This window comes from Atractosteus spatula, chromosome 5 (assembly GCF_055471065.1).
Source record: "Atractosteus spatula isolate fAtrSpa1 chromosome 5, fAtrSpa1.hap1, whole genome shotgun sequence".
NCBI classification, from domain to species: Eukaryota; Metazoa; Chordata; class Actinopteri; order Semionotiformes; family Lepisosteidae; genus Atractosteus; species Atractosteus spatula.
Window position 1 is genome coordinate 60157789 of NC_142710.1, and position 18997 is coordinate 60176785.

At 36.5% G+C, this 18997-nt stretch overlaps 1 protein-coding gene across 1 annotated transcript in view; it reads right to left on the minus strand.

Moving 5' to 3' along the window:
- Positions 1-1279: 1279 nt before the first annotated feature.
- Positions 1280-18997, minus strand: part of chst13 (carbohydrate (chondroitin 4) sulfotransferase 13) — a 41938-nt gene continuing 24220 nt past the window's right edge. The window contains exons 2-3 of the mRNA XM_088917462.1: positions 12909-12991; positions 1280-5739 (exon numbers count right to left, since the gene is read on the minus strand). Coding sequence (XP_088773588.1) covers positions 4894-5739; positions 12909-12991 — 929 coding nt within the window. The 3' untranslated portion in view covers positions 1280-4893. The remainder of the gene's footprint in view (positions 5740-12908; positions 12992-18997) is intronic.

Below are 18997 nucleotides of genomic sequence, written 5' to 3' on the forward strand. Positions count from 1 at the left end.
AACACACACTTTTAATAGCCCCTCCACAAAGCTGTGGACCAGCACCTGAAACAACACAAATAAGGACAAATGGCACAAAAGTTTTTTTTTTTTAAATGTGCTCGGAAATCAACAGCCTGCTGCAGGCTGCCACTTCGGTTTAGCTTGAACTTATGTCTGTGCTTAAATGCCACTTGATCCTCTTTAGTTAAATCAACCATGTAAAATATGGAAAGAAACGTTATGTACAGTATAAACGTTTTTAACGTTATACCACTTTGCCTGACCTCATGCTTCAAGACAAAGTAGTATTGTACTGTATATATGTTGAAGTAGTTCAGGTGATTAGCTGCATCAGCATGTGTTGTCTGCAAAGGAACAAGTAAAAGGTTTATTCCATGCTGAAAAGAGATGAGAGAAAACACAACGTTTCAGCTGTGAATCACTTCCTGAGTGGCCTTTCTGCCCCTACTGCCACTTTCCCTCTCCCAGCTTTTGTTCTTCTGCGCTATTTAATTGTTGCTGTCTGCCCTGTCTTTCTCACACATGAAGAAGGCTTCACAGCCAAAAGGTTGTGTTTGCTCTCTTCTCTTTTCAGCATGGAATAAACCTATTACTTGTTCCTTTGTATATACTGTACTGTATATTGCTTAATTGGCTTCAAATAACAATTCACAGCCTTTTGTCTTGGATTATTTCGTGTGCAAAAAAAATTGCAGTCACTATAATCATTAGGACTCATTATAAGACTTAATGTCACTTTGTTCTTTACACAGGGATTCACATTATATTGGATTTAGATCCATGTTTTTTAGGTATTTGAGAACAAAGTTTTACAGTACCATAGCAAAGTTTTCTTGTATAGAATATTGTATCCAAATATATTTAGGACACCTTAGAGTGCACTCATGGAACATTTAACTCTTACTAAATCATTGGTATTTTTGTCCAGTTTAACTATTGTTTTTGATGTCTTAGTTGATTGTAACTTTTACTGTATCATTAGTACACAAAACTGTATATTACTGAATACTGTCATGTGTATTTAGCATTGTGGTTCCACATTCATCCACAATTCTTGGAGCTTAATTTACTGTAATCGTATTCCAGATTTTATCTTTTTCTTCTATAACAGAAATGGTTTATTACCATTCTTACTGTACACAATGTGTTCAAGCAATAGATTGTCATTGGTATTACAATGCTTCTTACATTAAAGTTATATCTCATAATGTTCCATTTTGTACATACAGTATCATTGACTGACAGCTTTAAAAAAATGCACAAAACAACAGACGTATCCTTAGAATTCCAAAATGTTTTTTAAATTTATTTTTTCTCAATAAAAATATAGGGGGCATTGGGACAGCTTTACATGCTGTACAAACCACTTGACAGTCTATCAATGCCTCTGCTGAAGCAGCAATTAATTGCAAGTAAGCATGTACAGTAATTACGCCAGCACGAACTTGAGAACAAAAGAAACATTACAAACAAAAAGCGTCCCATTCCAATCCCTTTTGTTCATCTGGTTTGTATGATCTTATTAATATAAAATGTCATTCAGCAGTATCCTAATGGGATCCCTGGGTGTTACCATTACCATTCTTACTGTACACAATGTGCTCAAGCAATAGATTGTCATTGGTATTACAATGCTTCTTACATTAAAGTTATATCTCATAATGTTCCATTTTGTACATACAGTATCATTGACTGACAGCTTTAAAAAAATGCACAAATAAAAGACAACCTCCTGCAGAGCAGCCTGTTGCATTTTTTTTCTATTTCACATTTGTTTTAGGCTGTATTATCTCGTGCTTTTGGAATGCAGAGTCATTTACTACTGCATACTAATGTATTCTGGGACTCGATTCTCTGATACGCAAGTTTGGCTGTTCTCATCTGACAAGTGGATACTGCAAAGCTGTCAAACATGATGAGACTGCACTCCTTCCAGACAATTTGTAGCTTTCGCCTTCAACAAAATTGCAAATGTAAAGCATTCACTCATGTGTAGGAATGGCAAACACCCTTTTTGAGAAAGAAAGCATTTTGGCTATATAACTTTGTTGAGGGAAATCTATCTGCAGGATAAGATATTGACTTTTGCCCCATGTTTATTAAAAACAAATACAGAATTTAAGCTTTATACAAAAAAAAAGATATTTGCATTTTGAATAGAACATTTTAAATTATTACAAAGTTTAACACAAAAGTTACATGTCCATTCCAATGCTTCTCCAAAGTGGTCAGCAATTTTGATTGGAATTTAAAACAGCTATTCACATTCACAGTTTCTTATTTAAAAAATTATCTTTCTTGTGCACCGCCCCACTTAGAATAGTGTGCAAATGCTCACTAGATGTGTATCCAGTTAAAAAAAAGACTGATCATTTAACTTGTGAATGTAAGGTGGGGAGAAGTGACATTTTAAAAGTACTGTTTACCTAATGGTGCTTCACTGATATGTGGAAGTGAAGTGTGACAAAAAAACCCACAAAAAGGCTTTTATATTTATAATCCAGACAGCATCATAAAATGATAGTTTTCCTCTTTGATGTTTGCCTGCCAACAGAACTGCAACAGTTAATGCCAAACCAACTTTCATCTCATTAACATTTTCTGCTTTTATGCAAGTTTACATTAAAATGTCTCAGCAACGGGTAAATAAAGTCTGTGTAAGACCATTTTGCAGTGCAGCTATTCCACAGCACTCTGTTACAGACTTGCTTACTTAGCAGTGAAAAATGGATCTGACCTGAAAGACTTAGCTGCCACCACTTCCTAAACACAGCTGCAGATATAAGCTCTGTTTCTTCCTTCCTTTTGTGCTTTGCCTTTCTTCACACACACATGAGCAAAACCTAAAGCTCTTGGAAAGGTGAATAAAGACAAAAGTAAACGTATTAAGGCTAAAGCGGAGTAAAAGTAAAATAAAAAAGGTAACTTTAACAGGTTATTTCTTACATTGTTTTCCTACATGCACTACACTGAAAATACAGTTTATATTTAGTGACTACACTAGAAGCCTTTGTGGTCTAGTCAATCTGTTACAGGCAAAGTGCAGAAATATATTTTTGATACATTTAGGGTGACACCTTTTGCAGCCATTGTGGTGAGCACAAACCGCCATATTGAAACCTTCATAAGTTAACGGATTGGTTTAAGATGACATTGACAGTTTGTAAATTCCTCACACAGTCTGACTGAGAGCTGCGGAGCTTCTCCATTCAAAATAAAGCTGTTGATGATTTAGTTTTTATTTTTCTGTATTAATCCAAAAAACTATATATATACAGTATGTGTGTGTGTGTCAAAAAGAAGACAGATATTTTAGTTCTTAGGAAAAAGGCATTAGGAGTACTTTCAGTAAGGCATAGAAGGCATGGTGATACCCAGAACTGAACACTCTGGCAGCAAGCCTAAATTTGACCCTCTGCTGTATTTTTCTGTGGGTAACTTTCTCCAGAGATGGAGCTTCATAAATGACCATCTTAAATGAGACTAAATTAATCTGACTTCAGATAGAAACTCCATAAGCCTAAAGGTTCATGTCACTGCAATGCCTGTTCCAGTGATTTCAAATCTGCTTGCTCTTCCTTAAGTTCTTTTTCCAACATACTGTAAATTAGCAACATACCTGTACTGTAATTGCAAACAAAAATTAAAGCTAGCAACAAATAAGCAACAGAAGAACAAAATTATAAGAAATCTCTAATATCGTTATTTTCACAAAACTCTCTCTTCATAGTGTCAGAATATAATTTGACTTGCCGCACGAGTATTTAAAAAGTGTCTGACACAAAAAAGTGTGCATAATTATACAAACTGTACAACACTGGAACCTCAATATTGTCAATCAAGAGCATTTAGATATGTTGCATATTTCCATTTTTTTTAGTTTATGATTATGATTATGGTGATTAGTGATTGCACTGGTAAGTTTTAAGTAGTAACTCATTTTCAAATATTTTTTCTTCCAAATGCATGTTTTTTTATTAGGCTGTATTATTACATAATTAACACTGTAATGTTTACTAATAGTGTAGTAAACCTAATATCATGGTGCAAATACATGCTGCTGAACATTAGATTAAAATAATTATCGCTTGTTGAGCAGAACTTCCTGATTTTTATGGAAAGTGACGAAGGCCCTAATGCTCAGGTCATATTCATAGCTGAGACCACACAAATTCCAAGATGGATCTTGTAGTTTTAGAGGATTTGTTATTTAAGACATAACAGTGTGGTGGCTTTGATATGCAATGCATACCTACCTGACCTACTGTAGTACTTACAGAGTACCTACTAGATCAACTAGCAATAAATAAAGTTGATGCAAAAAAACCAAAACATCAGAAAATAGTACATAAATACAGCCTTTAAGGCCCTCTGCCAAAAAAATTAAAATTGTGAAAAAATTTATAAACAGCTCAGGTAACATGTTTTCTAACAACCTAGAGTGCATTCAATTCAGATTCAAGCAACGTGTCTAAGTGGAAATACCAAATACCTGCTTTTGATGTTCTTTACATATCTACCTATTGTGTTGTGTAGCACATACAGTATGTGACTATAAAGTTATCTGAGCCAAATAACCTGTAGAATTAAATAAATGTTCTTTAATACCAAATGTGATTTGCTCGAAAATGCCTGAAGCATTTCAGATGTATCTGACATGTACGCGTATTCACAGATGCATGCTTAAATATTTAAGAGTATGGAGAGAAAAACTGATGTTGTTCAAGACGAGATTAATTTCTCCCCTTAAAATCCCCCTGGGCTATTAATTTAAAAGTAGTTTCAAAGCAAGGATCCAATCACATTTTATCAGCATACACACAGGCTCAGAAAAAGCTGAAAAAGCTGTACCAACTGAAATTTTAAATACAGAAGGATGAGAGAGTAAATTCATCTAAACTTCAAGTAGTAAGGTATGGAATAATTGAACAGCAGGAAGTCCATTTTGTATAAGTTGTAGAGTTTCTTCTGGTAGAAGGGACTGATTTTGCGGAAGAACTGGGCAGTCATGTCGTCTGTAGTCCTGGTGCTCTTGGAAGAGGCTGGGAACTGGACAGCTCCCTCAGCTCCTGCCAGCTCCAGGATATAGCGGGCATCCTGGTCCAGGGTCTCGTACTTCCCCACCACATCGTAGTGGATGATGCAGGGGTGGCAGAGGGAATGCACGCGTTCCCAGTGCTCGTTGAAGGGCTCCTCGTGTTGGGTGTGGGGATCCACCAGGTAGTACACAAACTCCTCGAAGGAGACATCATCACCCTTCTCTAGGGCCTCCTCACTGGGGTCAGCCCTGTGCCTCTTGATGATCTTGGTGCCGTAGCGTTTGTGGAAGGCTGTGTTGTACTTGCGTGTAAACTTGTTGCGGTATGCTGAAACGAGACGCTCGAAGGGCTCCCGGACGAAGACGAACTTCAGGTAGTTCCGCAGGCGGTGGTTGATCTCGGAAGTGCTGTACTCGGAGAGGGTGCGCAGGTTACCTGGAATGTGGGCCTCGTTAGCTGGGATCTTCAGTGGGTCTTGGTATTTGCCATCCCCTGTCAGCACCATCAGAACCCGCTTCCAGTTGGTGCAGGCCACCTTAGGTACATAGCAGTACAGCAGCCCGTGGCGGTCATCCACAATGAGGTGCTTGAGGTCATCGGGGATCAGGACCCGCCTCTTCTTGGTGTACGCCTGGCAAGCCCTGCCCAGCAGCTCTCTCCGGCCCTGGTGTATCGCCTGGACAGCCGACAACTCAAACTAGGAAAGAAAGACACAAGCCAACACATTAACAATAAAAATCTAAATTGTTCTCTTCGGCTGGCTTAGTCCAATTATAAGGCGAGGAAAGCACTTCAGAGAGGCTTTTTCCATCAGGTAGCAGACGACTTGGGCCAAACAACACTCCATAAAAAGAGAGAAAAAAGTTTTTGCTGAGTTCAGTACAGGAGTCAAAGGAAATAGGATCTGAACTCCTAAAATAAGGGTAAGGGTCCTGGTAAGATCTGATAAATTGACATTTTTTTGTTGTTGATGACCAATGTGGACATGGAGCGAATTGCAATAATGTGTTTTGAAATGACAATTTCAAAGTGTTTTACATGACAATTACTATGTAATTCATGTTGTTGCTCATTTTCTGTCTTCATAGGTCTATACAAACCTGCCCAAATTGGAAATAGAAGAAAACCAAACGCACAGAGGAACTGTGTTCCCCATCTGTAGAATACATTACTAACTTACATAGAAGTAAATGTTTCTTTTTCATATGGTGCAATTTCAGCAAGGTTTCCATGTGCACATTTTTTTCCATAGGTAGAATAACCTAAACATTTATTTCAGAAACCATTTCAAGGTTCTATATACTGTATAAAAGAATGGCTAATTGGCAGGGTATATCTTAACATTCTGAAATCTAAGCCTCCCAACAATGTATCTCATGCTGCTCCATCACACCATAGAGCGTTTTAGTCTGAAACTTGATAACATCTTCTCCAAAACATGTGGCAGTTTCTGCTAGGGCAGCACAAATGTCTTCCTTGTTCTGCATGAAAATAAAATTTTCAAGACGAGTGATAAGAAAAAAAAAACATTATTGCCCAATGCCAATATAAAACATAAGGAAAATATTAAACGAGAGGAAAAACAGCCAGCTGGCCACAGTCCCAGAAGAAAGGAGGGTAAGTAGATATTGCCTGCTATATCAGATGCAGCAAAATGTGTTCCCAGTTTTAATGAAAAGCATGACTCTGCAAAGTGCTCTTTGCTTTCAGTGCATGGAGTCTTCCCTATCCAGATTCTGGACTCTTCCTGCCACCTTCCTAGGAGAATCTGCTACTTATTTGGATTTTTTGACTACCCTGGCGTAGGGTTAGGATAATCTAGGAATTTCAACTGCTGCACATGAGACATGCTTGCAGCAGAATTGAACTGAAAACTCTGCTGATCTATTTCTTATATACTAGTAAACACAAAAGAGTCAATGACTTTCAAACAAAGAGGTCCAGTAATACCCTTCATACCTTTCCAGCACTTGTCAATGAGTTACAGAGTGACATTACATTTCCTAGGTGAATGAAAACATGAGGCAGCATAACTGAAAAACAATTTATTTTTAACAAGTAAATTACCCACTATTCAGAAAGTAATCTTCTGGAACAAGGCTGTTGAACTGACTTGTCTTTTGAAAATTGCACTGATATCTCCTCTCATATCAGACAGAAATGTGTGCTTCCTCTAATTTGATAAATTAAACATGTATTTAATGTTTACACATTTTAAAAGCCCCACACAAGGGTCAAAGCAATAGTGTAAATCTATAACATCATTATCTGATCTTTTCACCAATGATCAACATTCTACAAGAGAAGGTTCCAAGTTCATACCCTGATCCATTGCATATATAATATGCCTTGTATATAATCTCCAACACCATAGGTAAAATATAGTAAGTCAAGTAGCAGTACAGTCCTAGTGAAGATAGTGGTGGATGTCACACGTATCTCTAAACAAACAGGTCTATACGGAGCAAAAGATGTATTAGCCTAACCATGGAAACAGCACAAACCACTAAGATCCACTTCTATTTTTTCAAACAGAACTAACACAACAGTGTTTAATGTAAATAACCATGCCATCAGCTCCATTCAAATATATGGATGTGTAAATAAGGCTGCCAAACAAATCATACTGGGGAATTCTTTGAGAGAACTTTAAAAGGGTTGTAACATTGCTAACACTGTGATCTGTTACTTTTGTTGCTAAGGACTTAAAAAGCTGCAAGAAGACCTTTGAAAAACAAAAAGCATAGTAATCCACAAAAAGATAATTACACGCAAATGGAATAATGTAATAAAATAACAATGCTACAGTATATCAATATCCTACTTGTGGTCCCTTTAAGACACCCATGCCTGAGCAGAATGCAGTCGTCTAAAGTCATTATGGACAAGGTCATCTGTATGTTACATTCTTAAGGTATATTTTTCCAGAAGGCAGCTGGCCTGTCTGTCTGAATGTTACTCCATAGACTTCCTCCTGTTATTTTAAAACCCCTGGAGGCAGAGTCTGAGCACCTTAAATAACACATCCTGACAGATAGCCAGTGTCTGACACTGACTGACAGAGTCGTGCTTTGTGAGTGGATGGTGAGTACATGTGGTGAGAAAATTAGAGCCTGAATTCAAGCAGAACACCCTCTCAGTTTATGACATTGTTCTTACATAGCATGAAGGATGTGAGCCTTTGCAGAAAAAAAAAGAGGTATATGTATTTATAAAGTGTGAGTGTCTGTTTCCAGATTTGGAGTGGCCATTTAAAAAGCAATGTATTGTGGAACTTTTATCAACTGTACAAATACAAGAACTGAAAATGCATTTGAAAATATGTTTGTTTGTTTGTTCAAGTAAGTTATGTGTTTAATGTCTGTAATAATGGGAACTCTTTTTTGCCTTTCTCACAAGTGTAATACTAAGTTTTGTAAGATCACTTTTCAGTCTGATTTACCTTCAATAGCACATATATGTTAAATACAAGTTCACTTGTATTAACAAAATGCTTCTTGCATTTTTGTCCAGCTCCAATGCAGTTAATGACCTAAAATCAGCTCACAAGTGGACTAATTTATACCAGCTTCTCTCAGCACTTCAGGTGCTGCCTCGTAAAAGGGCCTAGAGGTTGGACTACCTGGGCTTGATATATCAAAATTTAGATCCCTGTTAAATTACCAGACAAGCAAGATGTACTGAATGGCTTCCTCTCATTTGCAAACTTTGGTCAAATGTCCAATAAGGATTATTCTGTACATCTAGATTTTTTTACAGTAAATGTAAATTTATACATTTTTAACCATGTACTCTCAAAAACTGGTAAACACTGCCACCACATTCGTGTTTGTGGTTGTTCTCTCTTGTCATCCATAATGTTCTTTGGGTTTGGAGAAGAAACAGGAAATGGCTAACACTTGTTTTAAGATGCGTGGGGTTATGCCAGTAATTTGTCTGTACAGTACTTCCCCTTTTCACCGACTTCTGGGTTTGAGAAGCAAATTCCAATCACCATTCCAATCACCAGTTCCATTAAGAAAAAAGTTATATAAAATTCACGTACCGCAGAGCAGAGCTGGAATGTACACAAGAAATACAGCCCTCGGTTTTACAGCCTGGCTTGTATGAGGATCTTCTTGAACCAAATTTATTTTATCCTCAGACATTATTTTATGTGTGTACAGTACAGTATGTAACTCTAGCTTTGCCTTGTACCCAGTCTTGGCCCCTGACACAGCACTGAAAGGGCAATGAGGTCTTTTTTTCTGAAACTGGCACGCATTAAAATAATCCTTAAAACAATATTGCAATGTTATACGGCCTGTACCGTATAGTGACATCACAAAAGCCCAAAGAAGTACATTCAAAGCATTTACCATATGTAAAAATCCTGTAAAACAGGTGCATGGATTCCAGCCATAACTAAAACAAGTTCGTAAGGGTAATTTGTTCAAATTCAATGATGCTGCACGCTTGATGTTATAGATGACTCTGCATGATAAATGTATCCCGATTTCATAATGCTCACTTTTACACATGGTTGCAATTCTTACTTATACTGTGTATTACCGTCATGGAAATCATAGGTTTAACCAAATCTATAAAACTTTAGAAGACAAGGCCCAGACATTACCACTTCAAATCTGGATCATGTCACTAGTCTGCTATGCCTGGGATTTCTTAAGTAGTGTCACTCGATTGGCAGAGTGCTGCCTGCCAGAGTAAGGCAGGTGTTAGTTAGCTTTCTGCAACTTGCCAGGAGCCTATGGATTTGCAGTAACATCAATGAGACACATGTTGCTCCTCCAATTGGCACACACTCTTGTCAGGGCCCTGTGAAGCCTCCAGTATTTGAAAAGATGAATTGTTCTAACTGGCAGTCATATACTGTAAAAGGAGGATAACTATAGGTCTTCGATCTCCCCCTAGCTGGACAGCCACATCTCAAAATAATTGAAGATTTTTAATTTGGGTTTAATTTTTAATGATAAAAAAATGCAGACGCCATAACCAAAAGAAATGAAGCACAATAGTTTCAAATGTGCAAACTGGATGGATTTCTAGAGCGGTGGGTGTATGGAATTCTGTCCAACTGTATTTTAGATATTGGTTCTCTGTGTTTTCCAGGAAACAGATTTACAGGTTTCTAGAATGGATAAGCTATAAACCATACAAAAGCAGTCAAAATGCTTCCTCTCATTCTGTTTTTTTTGTTCTTGTATTTTCATAAAGCTCTAATACGTGAGCCCATTGAAATTAGTCAAACAATTAGCTACACTTCCTTGTGCCAATACAAATAATTAAATAAATCAGTGCTATTCTGCTGTTATTTGATAAGACCCATTATTGCAAACATCTCATGCTGTACTCAAGAATTTTATTTTTAATTCCTGGAGGACCTAGTGTTTTTTGGCTTTTGTTTCAACCTGAGTACTCAATTAAGCAATAAAGCATGCACAAGATTTTTCCTAATGTCATCTACTGTTGTGTACTCAAAATATTCACTAAAGTTAGTTACTAATGAATCACCTCAGAGCCTAGTCAGAAGTACGGTATTACAATTAAATTAATTGAACAAATAATAATAAATTAAGTTGAATAAATGAATGTATTAATTTAGTAGAGCAGCTGTGGATCAGAGCTTGGGTGGAACAAAAACAAAGAAACTAGGTCCTTCAGGAATTTGACACTCATTTGACATGTTACAGTAAATACAGTATAAGAGTTTTGTTTAACTGAATTTTAGTGGTGTATTTATGAATTTAAATTTCTCATGGGAAGTGACTAATGACTATGATTCCTAAATATCTGCAGTGTTTTTAATCAAACAGAACAGCATTTTTCTTAAAAATAAAACTGCTCAAGAAACATGCACCATAAAGCTGTCAGAAAAGGGCTTTTACAAAGCAACACACCTTGCCAGAATTTAAGAATTAGCTCTCTATGTAAACCATGTGTTTCTTGCATATTGTACATGCCCTATTAGGATTGCTTTGAAACAGTTCTGAAGGAGTGCTGTAGCTTGTTTTGAGGTAGTTTTAATCAGTGTGATCAAACCAAATAAAACAAAATGAAAAATCATTAATGTGAAGAGACCCAGGGAACACTGCCTGTCTATGTGTTACACTGGCTACTGAGCTGGTGTCAAAAGATGTGAAAAAGTAACTGAAAATTGAATGTACAGAAAATGTTAAACCTATGCCAGACTTCTTCTGAGTTCCTATAACTCTTACAGTCCAATATACTGTACAGAGGCAGGATTATTTTTTGCAGAGTATTGAAATCATATTGGGACAACTCGATGATTGTGTGGGAATTTCATCTTCATCAACCATTGAACTGCAGCATCTGCAGTCTCCATACTCGGGTAATGGTTTGGAAATTGTGTGTCCTGATGAGTGCCATCTACTTGTCCACCGACATTATATCCAGTGGAAAAATGTTTTTTTCTTAGAAACCTTGCTTAGCTTCAGAGATCTAATAAGATCACCTGCAAGGTGGTAATGTTGCTGTCCTATCACTTGCCTACTGTATGTTGCAAAATGTTGTGCTCTGTGTCACAGTTTTGCATAGCTCAGTGAAATCATTGTGCACTGGCAGCCCCTCACTGTCAGAACAGAAGACATTTCACTGACAAGTCTGAGCAGCAACAAGCTTCTCTGTAAATCCCGATTTGCATACCAAATGCATTTGACTATAGGCCTTTCAAATGTGTACCCTAGAACACAAAATTAAAAAGATGGACTATAAAAGCACATTAAAACTGAAAGCTAAAGTACTATATTAATATTTAAGCCTTTTTTTGCTGGGTAATCATTTTACCTTTAAACATGGAAATAATTCAAGTTATCCTATTATTTTTATTGGTCTGTTCCAGATGAATACATTTTGCTGAAATGACTTAAGTACTGTGTTTTTGTTTGAATTCAATAAACCGCTGACTGAACTTCGGAGGAATTTTTCAGCCATCTCGTAGCACAACTGGCATTCGTCATTAAAAGCAAGATAATACTCCCTCTCACTGAAAAAATCTAAATACTTGGGTGTATAAAGATAGCATTATCTTTGTTGACTTTAGTAAATCCTTTAGGAGTCCCAAAATGGACAACAGATTAGCAAAACAAAATTTTCCACATTTGGTCATCCCAATAATCCATTTAAATTCTCTGACATATCGATATGATGTTTTTTTTTCTTTGACTTGACTGTACACAGAATTGCAAAATTGATTGAAAGTTTAAGCTTTAAGGTACTTAAAGTAGAGTTTTGTTGTCTTCTTGTTACCATAATCAAACTCTCATTTTAGCTTCAGAATTTGTTGCCCACTTAACAACGAGGAAAAAAAAATCCGGCAGAGATTCAGAAGCAAAATGTATCCAAGGCTAAAACATTTGAGAGGAGTTAGTTAAAAAAATAAATGTTCCCTTTTTCCCCTGTCTTATGTGTGTCTACACCTGCTCCAATAGTAGTGGATTTCCAAAAGAGCACCAATATGTAATGCATATATACCAACAAACTAAAATTATTAGTCATCCTGTACATCCAAAGAAATACAAACTTTGTCTCCATCATATGAACCAAAAGGGGGATATTTGAGACCACAATAGTATTCATAACCAGATTACCCTTGCCTCAGTTTTCCCCCGGGGAATTTGTTTGAAGCACTTCATGAAGAAGGGGTATTTTAAAAATGACAAGTTTCATTTTACAATATCTCTTACGAAGTCTGGTTTAGGATACTTAAAAAGTATGATGTAAAGTGATGAATGAGGGCATGTAGTTCACCACTCTGCAGTTTAAAGAACCAATCCCGATTATACAAATGTAAACTGTTTCAGCATGTACTGTATAACAAATTAATTTGTTTAGATTTTGTCTGCCCACCTGGTCACTATCGTACAGGGTCTGCAGTGGACTTCTTCCAGATTTCCCTGGCCAGCTGTTCCCCAAAATAGTCTGTTCAGCAGCTGGAAGGACAAAATCATGGTTTGTTAGTGGGAGTACTCCATTTTCTTAGTAAAACACAGTAGCTTGCTGCTCACAATTACACCAATAATATCTTTTCGCACAGTTTTAAATGTTTACGCCATCTTTTTTAAGTAACCGTTTTATATTATTATGATTACAGTTGCTTTTTTTGGAATTGTTACTTATTTGTTTAAAAAATATCCACATATAGATTTAGCATTTATAAAAAGTTTTCCATGACAAAATGGTACGAGAAAACCAAAGGCATGTTTGCAAAAAAGTATTTAAAAAAAAGCCATTTAATACAATTACAAAAAGGCCCAGACACGCTGCGAGTGAAAGTGCCTCCAAAACACAAAATAAAAATTGAAGTCATGAAAAAAATGAAGTGTCAAAACCACAGCAAACACACATAGATAGAGTTGATACAGAGCAGTAATATAAAAAACATAATAAAGCTTATGAATGAGAAGAATAGGCCACCGGTCCTATGCTGGAGCTTGTTTGGTTGACAGTAATTGATCTCATTCAGTTGGTTTCCTGAATTAAACCAGAACATCAGTTTTCACAACATGGCTTGATAGTTTCCTCCAGACTTTAATAACCTTTAGTTAAAGAACTGTCTCCTTTTGAGCAAGGTAGAGTGTGAGCTGCAGAAGGATTAGTTGAGAGCCTATACAGTAAGTCAAAAGTGTTTAAACAGATAATTTCTCAAGGAGAAACTGAAAAGTGGTAAGGTGGTCATTTGGTCAGCTGAATGAACTTCTGTAGGTAGTTCATTCCACCACTGAGGATCAAGGGTTAAAAATGAACTGGCTCTGGAAGTAGGAGAAAAGAGATAGCACAAAGAGAAAATCTAGCAAAAGAGGAGAGGAAATAGGGTGTTTCAGGTGAGATAAGAGACTGAAGGCTGGCAGGAGAGGAGTGGTTGAAACAGCAGTAAGGGTGAGCAAGTGACTTGCCATACAAATACAATTCAACAGGGAGATAATAAAGGGACTGGAGCACTACACTAGCATGAGAAAAAACAAGGTGAGCCACAGAGTTCTGGAAGGGTTGGAGTAGGTGGATTGTATTTGCAAGAAAGCAAGTCAAGAAAGCTGCATTAGTCTAGGTGCGTCTAGGGCCTGAATTATAAACTGTATAGAACTGCTGGTAACAAAAGGGTGTATTCTAGAAAAGTTGCTTCAGACAAAAAAATAGGAGTGAACCAGAGAAGAAATGTTTTGGGAATAAAAGAGGAAAAAGGAGGGAGACAGGATGGTTGAGTCAAAAAGGAATAGAGATAGGGAGTTCCATGCCTGGGGAAGAAGAGGAAGGGAGGAGGAGAAAGGCAGACATAAAAAGACTGAGCAGGTATAGAAAGAATAACAAACATATTTGACCTGCTCTCCTAAACCCAGGCAATTCAAAGCTGACTCAATCTTATTTTAGCAATCTTATAAGCAAACCTGTAAGAAAGTTAGTATACAGTATATTGCAAATACTAGATGGCTTTCTAAAGTCCACATGATTGCAAAAATACATTTCCCCTGAATCGAAAACATAGCCCTGTTCTTGAGCATTAAATTTGAAGGGCCTGATTGTAGAATAACAAGTCATAATGTGCTTCTACATAATTCACTGTCAGAGAAAAAACACAACAGATCTGATCTGGCACATGAAGAAGAGGTATGCTAGTCAGATCACAGTACTGGTCTGAAATGGTAGTAGAGGCAGTGATAAACCCATGGTCAACAGTAAAAAGTACACAAAGAAGTCTGGAAGCATCTAAGCACATCCTAAAATTCTTGACATACAGTAAATTAGGTCATCCAAAGAATCTCTTTGTCTGGACTCTCCTTTATTCTTCCTTTTGCTTTCTCCCTGTGAGACCACCTCACCTAACCTGGGGCCCATTCTGCAAGAATGCAATAATTGGTTTTGCAAATGTGCCAACAGTGAAAAAAGAGATCACTTTACAGAAAAGAAAGGGGGCAATCAAACTGCATGCCCCAGCCAGACGGTCTTAATGAATCTGTGCTACAGGCTCCTGCCTTGCCTGAGCCTTCAGTATTAAATGCATTGCAAAACAGCGCACAACAGTACTGTACATCACTGCAAATACCTGATCATGGTAGCACTACCTTTAGTCTACATACCTATTATACCTGCTGTATATTAGTACTGCAGCAATAATAACGCACTATTACCACCTGATTATGTTATGTGCTTACAAATCTCCTAAGGGGGAAAAAGTATGAGCCTAGTACATAAAAAAGGAATGTGTTGGCTTATTATAAAAGAAATATCCCTAATACAATAAGATAAAAAAGGCAGATGCTCTGCTTAGAATGTCAAATAAATTATGAAGGGTGTGGTCCGTGCTGTTAGGAAAAGTAAGAGTTATTTCACAGATGAACCCTTTAATTAGAAAGTGAACATCTTTCTGTAACTTAGTATTGGAGGATTTTGAATATATATATATAGTTTATATATTCAGTTACTAATAAACTGCCTGTAAAGGCCAGCATGTAATTTTCTCAGGACGTTGGTGTTTTAATATCCATATGCCTAATCTGGCTTGTTGCGTAGGTGGTAAACCTACAGAGTACAGTGTAGATTTAGCATTTGTGAAAAATACAAAAAAGGCTGGCTGGATCCATATCTTTAGGGAGAAACTACTGAAGGGTTATATGCATATCTTGCATGTAACGTAGGGTGTCCAGCATTTCTGCATTTTGTTTTGTTCTTTAAAGATAGCTTGAAGGAAACACATTGAAGCTTGTGACTAAGCTGAGGTAAAAAAAAAAATAGAACACTTAATATCCTATTAAACTTTCATTCAAAAGTGCATAGCCTAAAACTGAACTCAACAGGTAATGTTCTGATAACTGAAGTCACATTTTTTAAAATGAGTTATTATTCCGTAGACTACTCCTACAAGTAAGACACAGGAAATGATTTCATCACATTTAATAATGATTTGAAAAGTTTGAGGGGGAGAACGGACTACTGAAAATTACACAATAATATTGAATTTACTTCTTACCCTTCAAAATGTTTGTAAAAACAACTTTGAGAAAATGTAACATTCTGCATATCGGTGTGAAGTCAATAACATGCAGGCTACAACACTACTATTAAGGTTTTGTTGGAAGATAATTCAATTTGAAACTCTTTTTACCTTTATTCTGAATGGAGATACGCCACAGTATAATACTTTCTTCACAAACATTTTGCCAAAGGTAGGGCCTTTTATTCTTATGTTAGTTACATACAGAAGTCTTACATGGCAGGTTTATATAACTCAGAATGACCAGACATTACTAAATTTTAGCGATTCGCAACAACATTTACTTTTGCAAACGTAAAGGTTAATTACACTCCGAAATGTTAAAAGAAAGAACACAATGTTTTGGCAGTGAATACTTCTTCAGGTGACACCCAGAAGAAGGCTTGACAATCTTTGTGTTTCTTTTTTTCTACTTTTCAGGTTTTAATGAACCTTTACTTGTACCTCTGCAGCCAACACACACTGATGCTACTCTCCACTTAACCATTTACTTTTTCCCATAATCTCCACAGACTGACATTGAAACTGAAATTCTACACTGAAGTTGTATAATTTGGCGGGTCTGTAGGTTTTATGGGTAGCTCACTACTGTAATAATGAAATTAAATTCACAAGTTATTCTTTGTTTCCCACATTATTATCAGATACCCTGCAATTCTGCAATTTCCCTCACAGGATCAATGAAGTATCTATCTATTCTAACATTAATGACCATTTGAATTTACAGTAGGTCTGTACCTTTTTGATTTTGAAACAGGAACATTGACCAATGTAAAATAAAATATTCCTGCTGCAGTTCTATTACTATTCCCCCAGACTAAGCACAGAAATTCCCACACGCACACAATCCACAGATGCACATAAAAATGTTGCTCCAGCCCTGTTAAAATATTTATACAGGAAGTTCTTGCTGGGATTAAAGACCATCTCATTACAGATGCTTTCACAAATTGCAAGACACTGCACACACAAACCAACATGAGAAGAATTTAATAAAGGCTATTGGTGACATTATTTCAAAGACTTGACTGAGCTCGCAGCAAAGGCTCAAGCTATTCTGCACCTAAGTTGGCACACATTTCTCTTTAATCGCTTAAAGCTTATGCTAAAAGTCACTATAAGGCACACTATTAAGTTGAGAAAATAAATATCCATATTAAAGATTTTAAAGAATTCACATTATAAAGTTCAGCAGAAATTTGGCACAATGAAATCCATATAAAAGAAAAGAAAAACCGCAGTAAGCAAGCGATTTTTCCATGTAGATTTACCATGGTAGACATTCCAAAGCGGAAATCTATAAACTTTTATTGATGTTGATTTTATTACTGACTTTTTCTGTGAAAATCAAAGACAGCTAAGCAATCATACAAACACCTGCAGGTTGTCACCAAACCAAGGCATGGTCAATCTATCCACAGCAACATTAAAAACTATTATAGAAATAGGCAACAGGGTACAAATCTGTTTATAAATCAATATGCCAAATATTTGAAGTACTCTATTCATTCATCAAGTGTAGGGGAGAAACAGTTTATTTTATTTATTTAGCACTAATAATTAGCACGTTAATAACATGTTCATTACATTGATACTGTATATGACAAAGAAACTGAGGGGCCTAGGGGTGTTTAGAATATAAAGGTATTTTAGGTTTCTGTTAAAAATGTCTTAGTTAAGTGTTTTTACCCAGATAGTGTAGTTGTATTTTGATGTGATTTCCCCTTTTTTAACACTAGCACTCTTTAAAAAAAAAGAGAATTAGGTTTTTCTTATCTTCTGCAATCGTAGATAAAGCTTCCTTTTTTGCAATTATGTCAACAGTTTAAACATGCACATGACTGAGGTCTGGTGCATGACTCTGTAATATTTCCTTCTGATAAACATTCCTCTTTCACATATAACTGTATTAACATGCTATTGTAACTATGCATTGCTCAACAGCTCTGTTTGTAGAAATAAGAAACCTCAGTTTGAAATAGTGAAAGAGAAATACCACCTTAACTTCATGGCTTCATATACAGTACAGTCAACTCTCAGCTGTTGTATTATATTGCAAAGACAGTTAACCTTTCGAGCAGCTACTGTATATGGTACTCATTCCGTGAAACTAGTGTGTACTTCAGTGTGAAAGACTCAAGGTCTTCCTAATATGAATAAAAAATGAACACACATTTACTGCAGGAATCAGGGACAATGGAGGCAACTGTAAATCTGGATGGAATCCCTACATTTATCAGGAGTAACATTCTGTTCGGTAATACACCAATAAGCAGTAGAAATGCAACAAATCTATTGCTTCGAAAGTGGACAACATACACTAGACCACTATATTTTTGGTCAGGTATCCAGGACTGTTTCTACTACTCCACTTAAAGAATTTTAATTACCCTTACTTTGTTTTCTGAACAACAACAAGCAGGTTTTCTGCATTTTGTCCTTTGTTTCTTTATTTAGTATCCCATTGTCAATAAATTAACAGAACTGTTTGCTCCATCCTCAACATAGCAATTGGTTTCTCCCATATAGCTGTCTAAACAACCCTTCATGTGCAGAGACAGGTGGGATTTATATGGTCACAAACTCCAGTAAGAAACATGTTTTGGATGCACTCCCGTGCTTGTGTTCCAGACACCTGGGCATTGAAACAATACCCCAAAGAAAACAGAGCTCTAATACCAGCCACATGAAATGCTGAAATGCATAGGAAAAAATCCAATTAATGTCTTGACAAATTGAAGGTGAAGATGTAAATAAAACAGAAGTTACAAAGAATCACAAGGACCTCGTTGCATAAAGCTTTGTAAGTATCCCAAATATATTATTAAATAAGAATTTCTGTTCCCTTCCTTAGAATATTGATTTTAAACGTGTTCAGCTACTTAGTGTAACACCCATTAAACTCAAGAGACACATAAAAAGGAACAACAAAAATTCAGCTGAAAGCAGT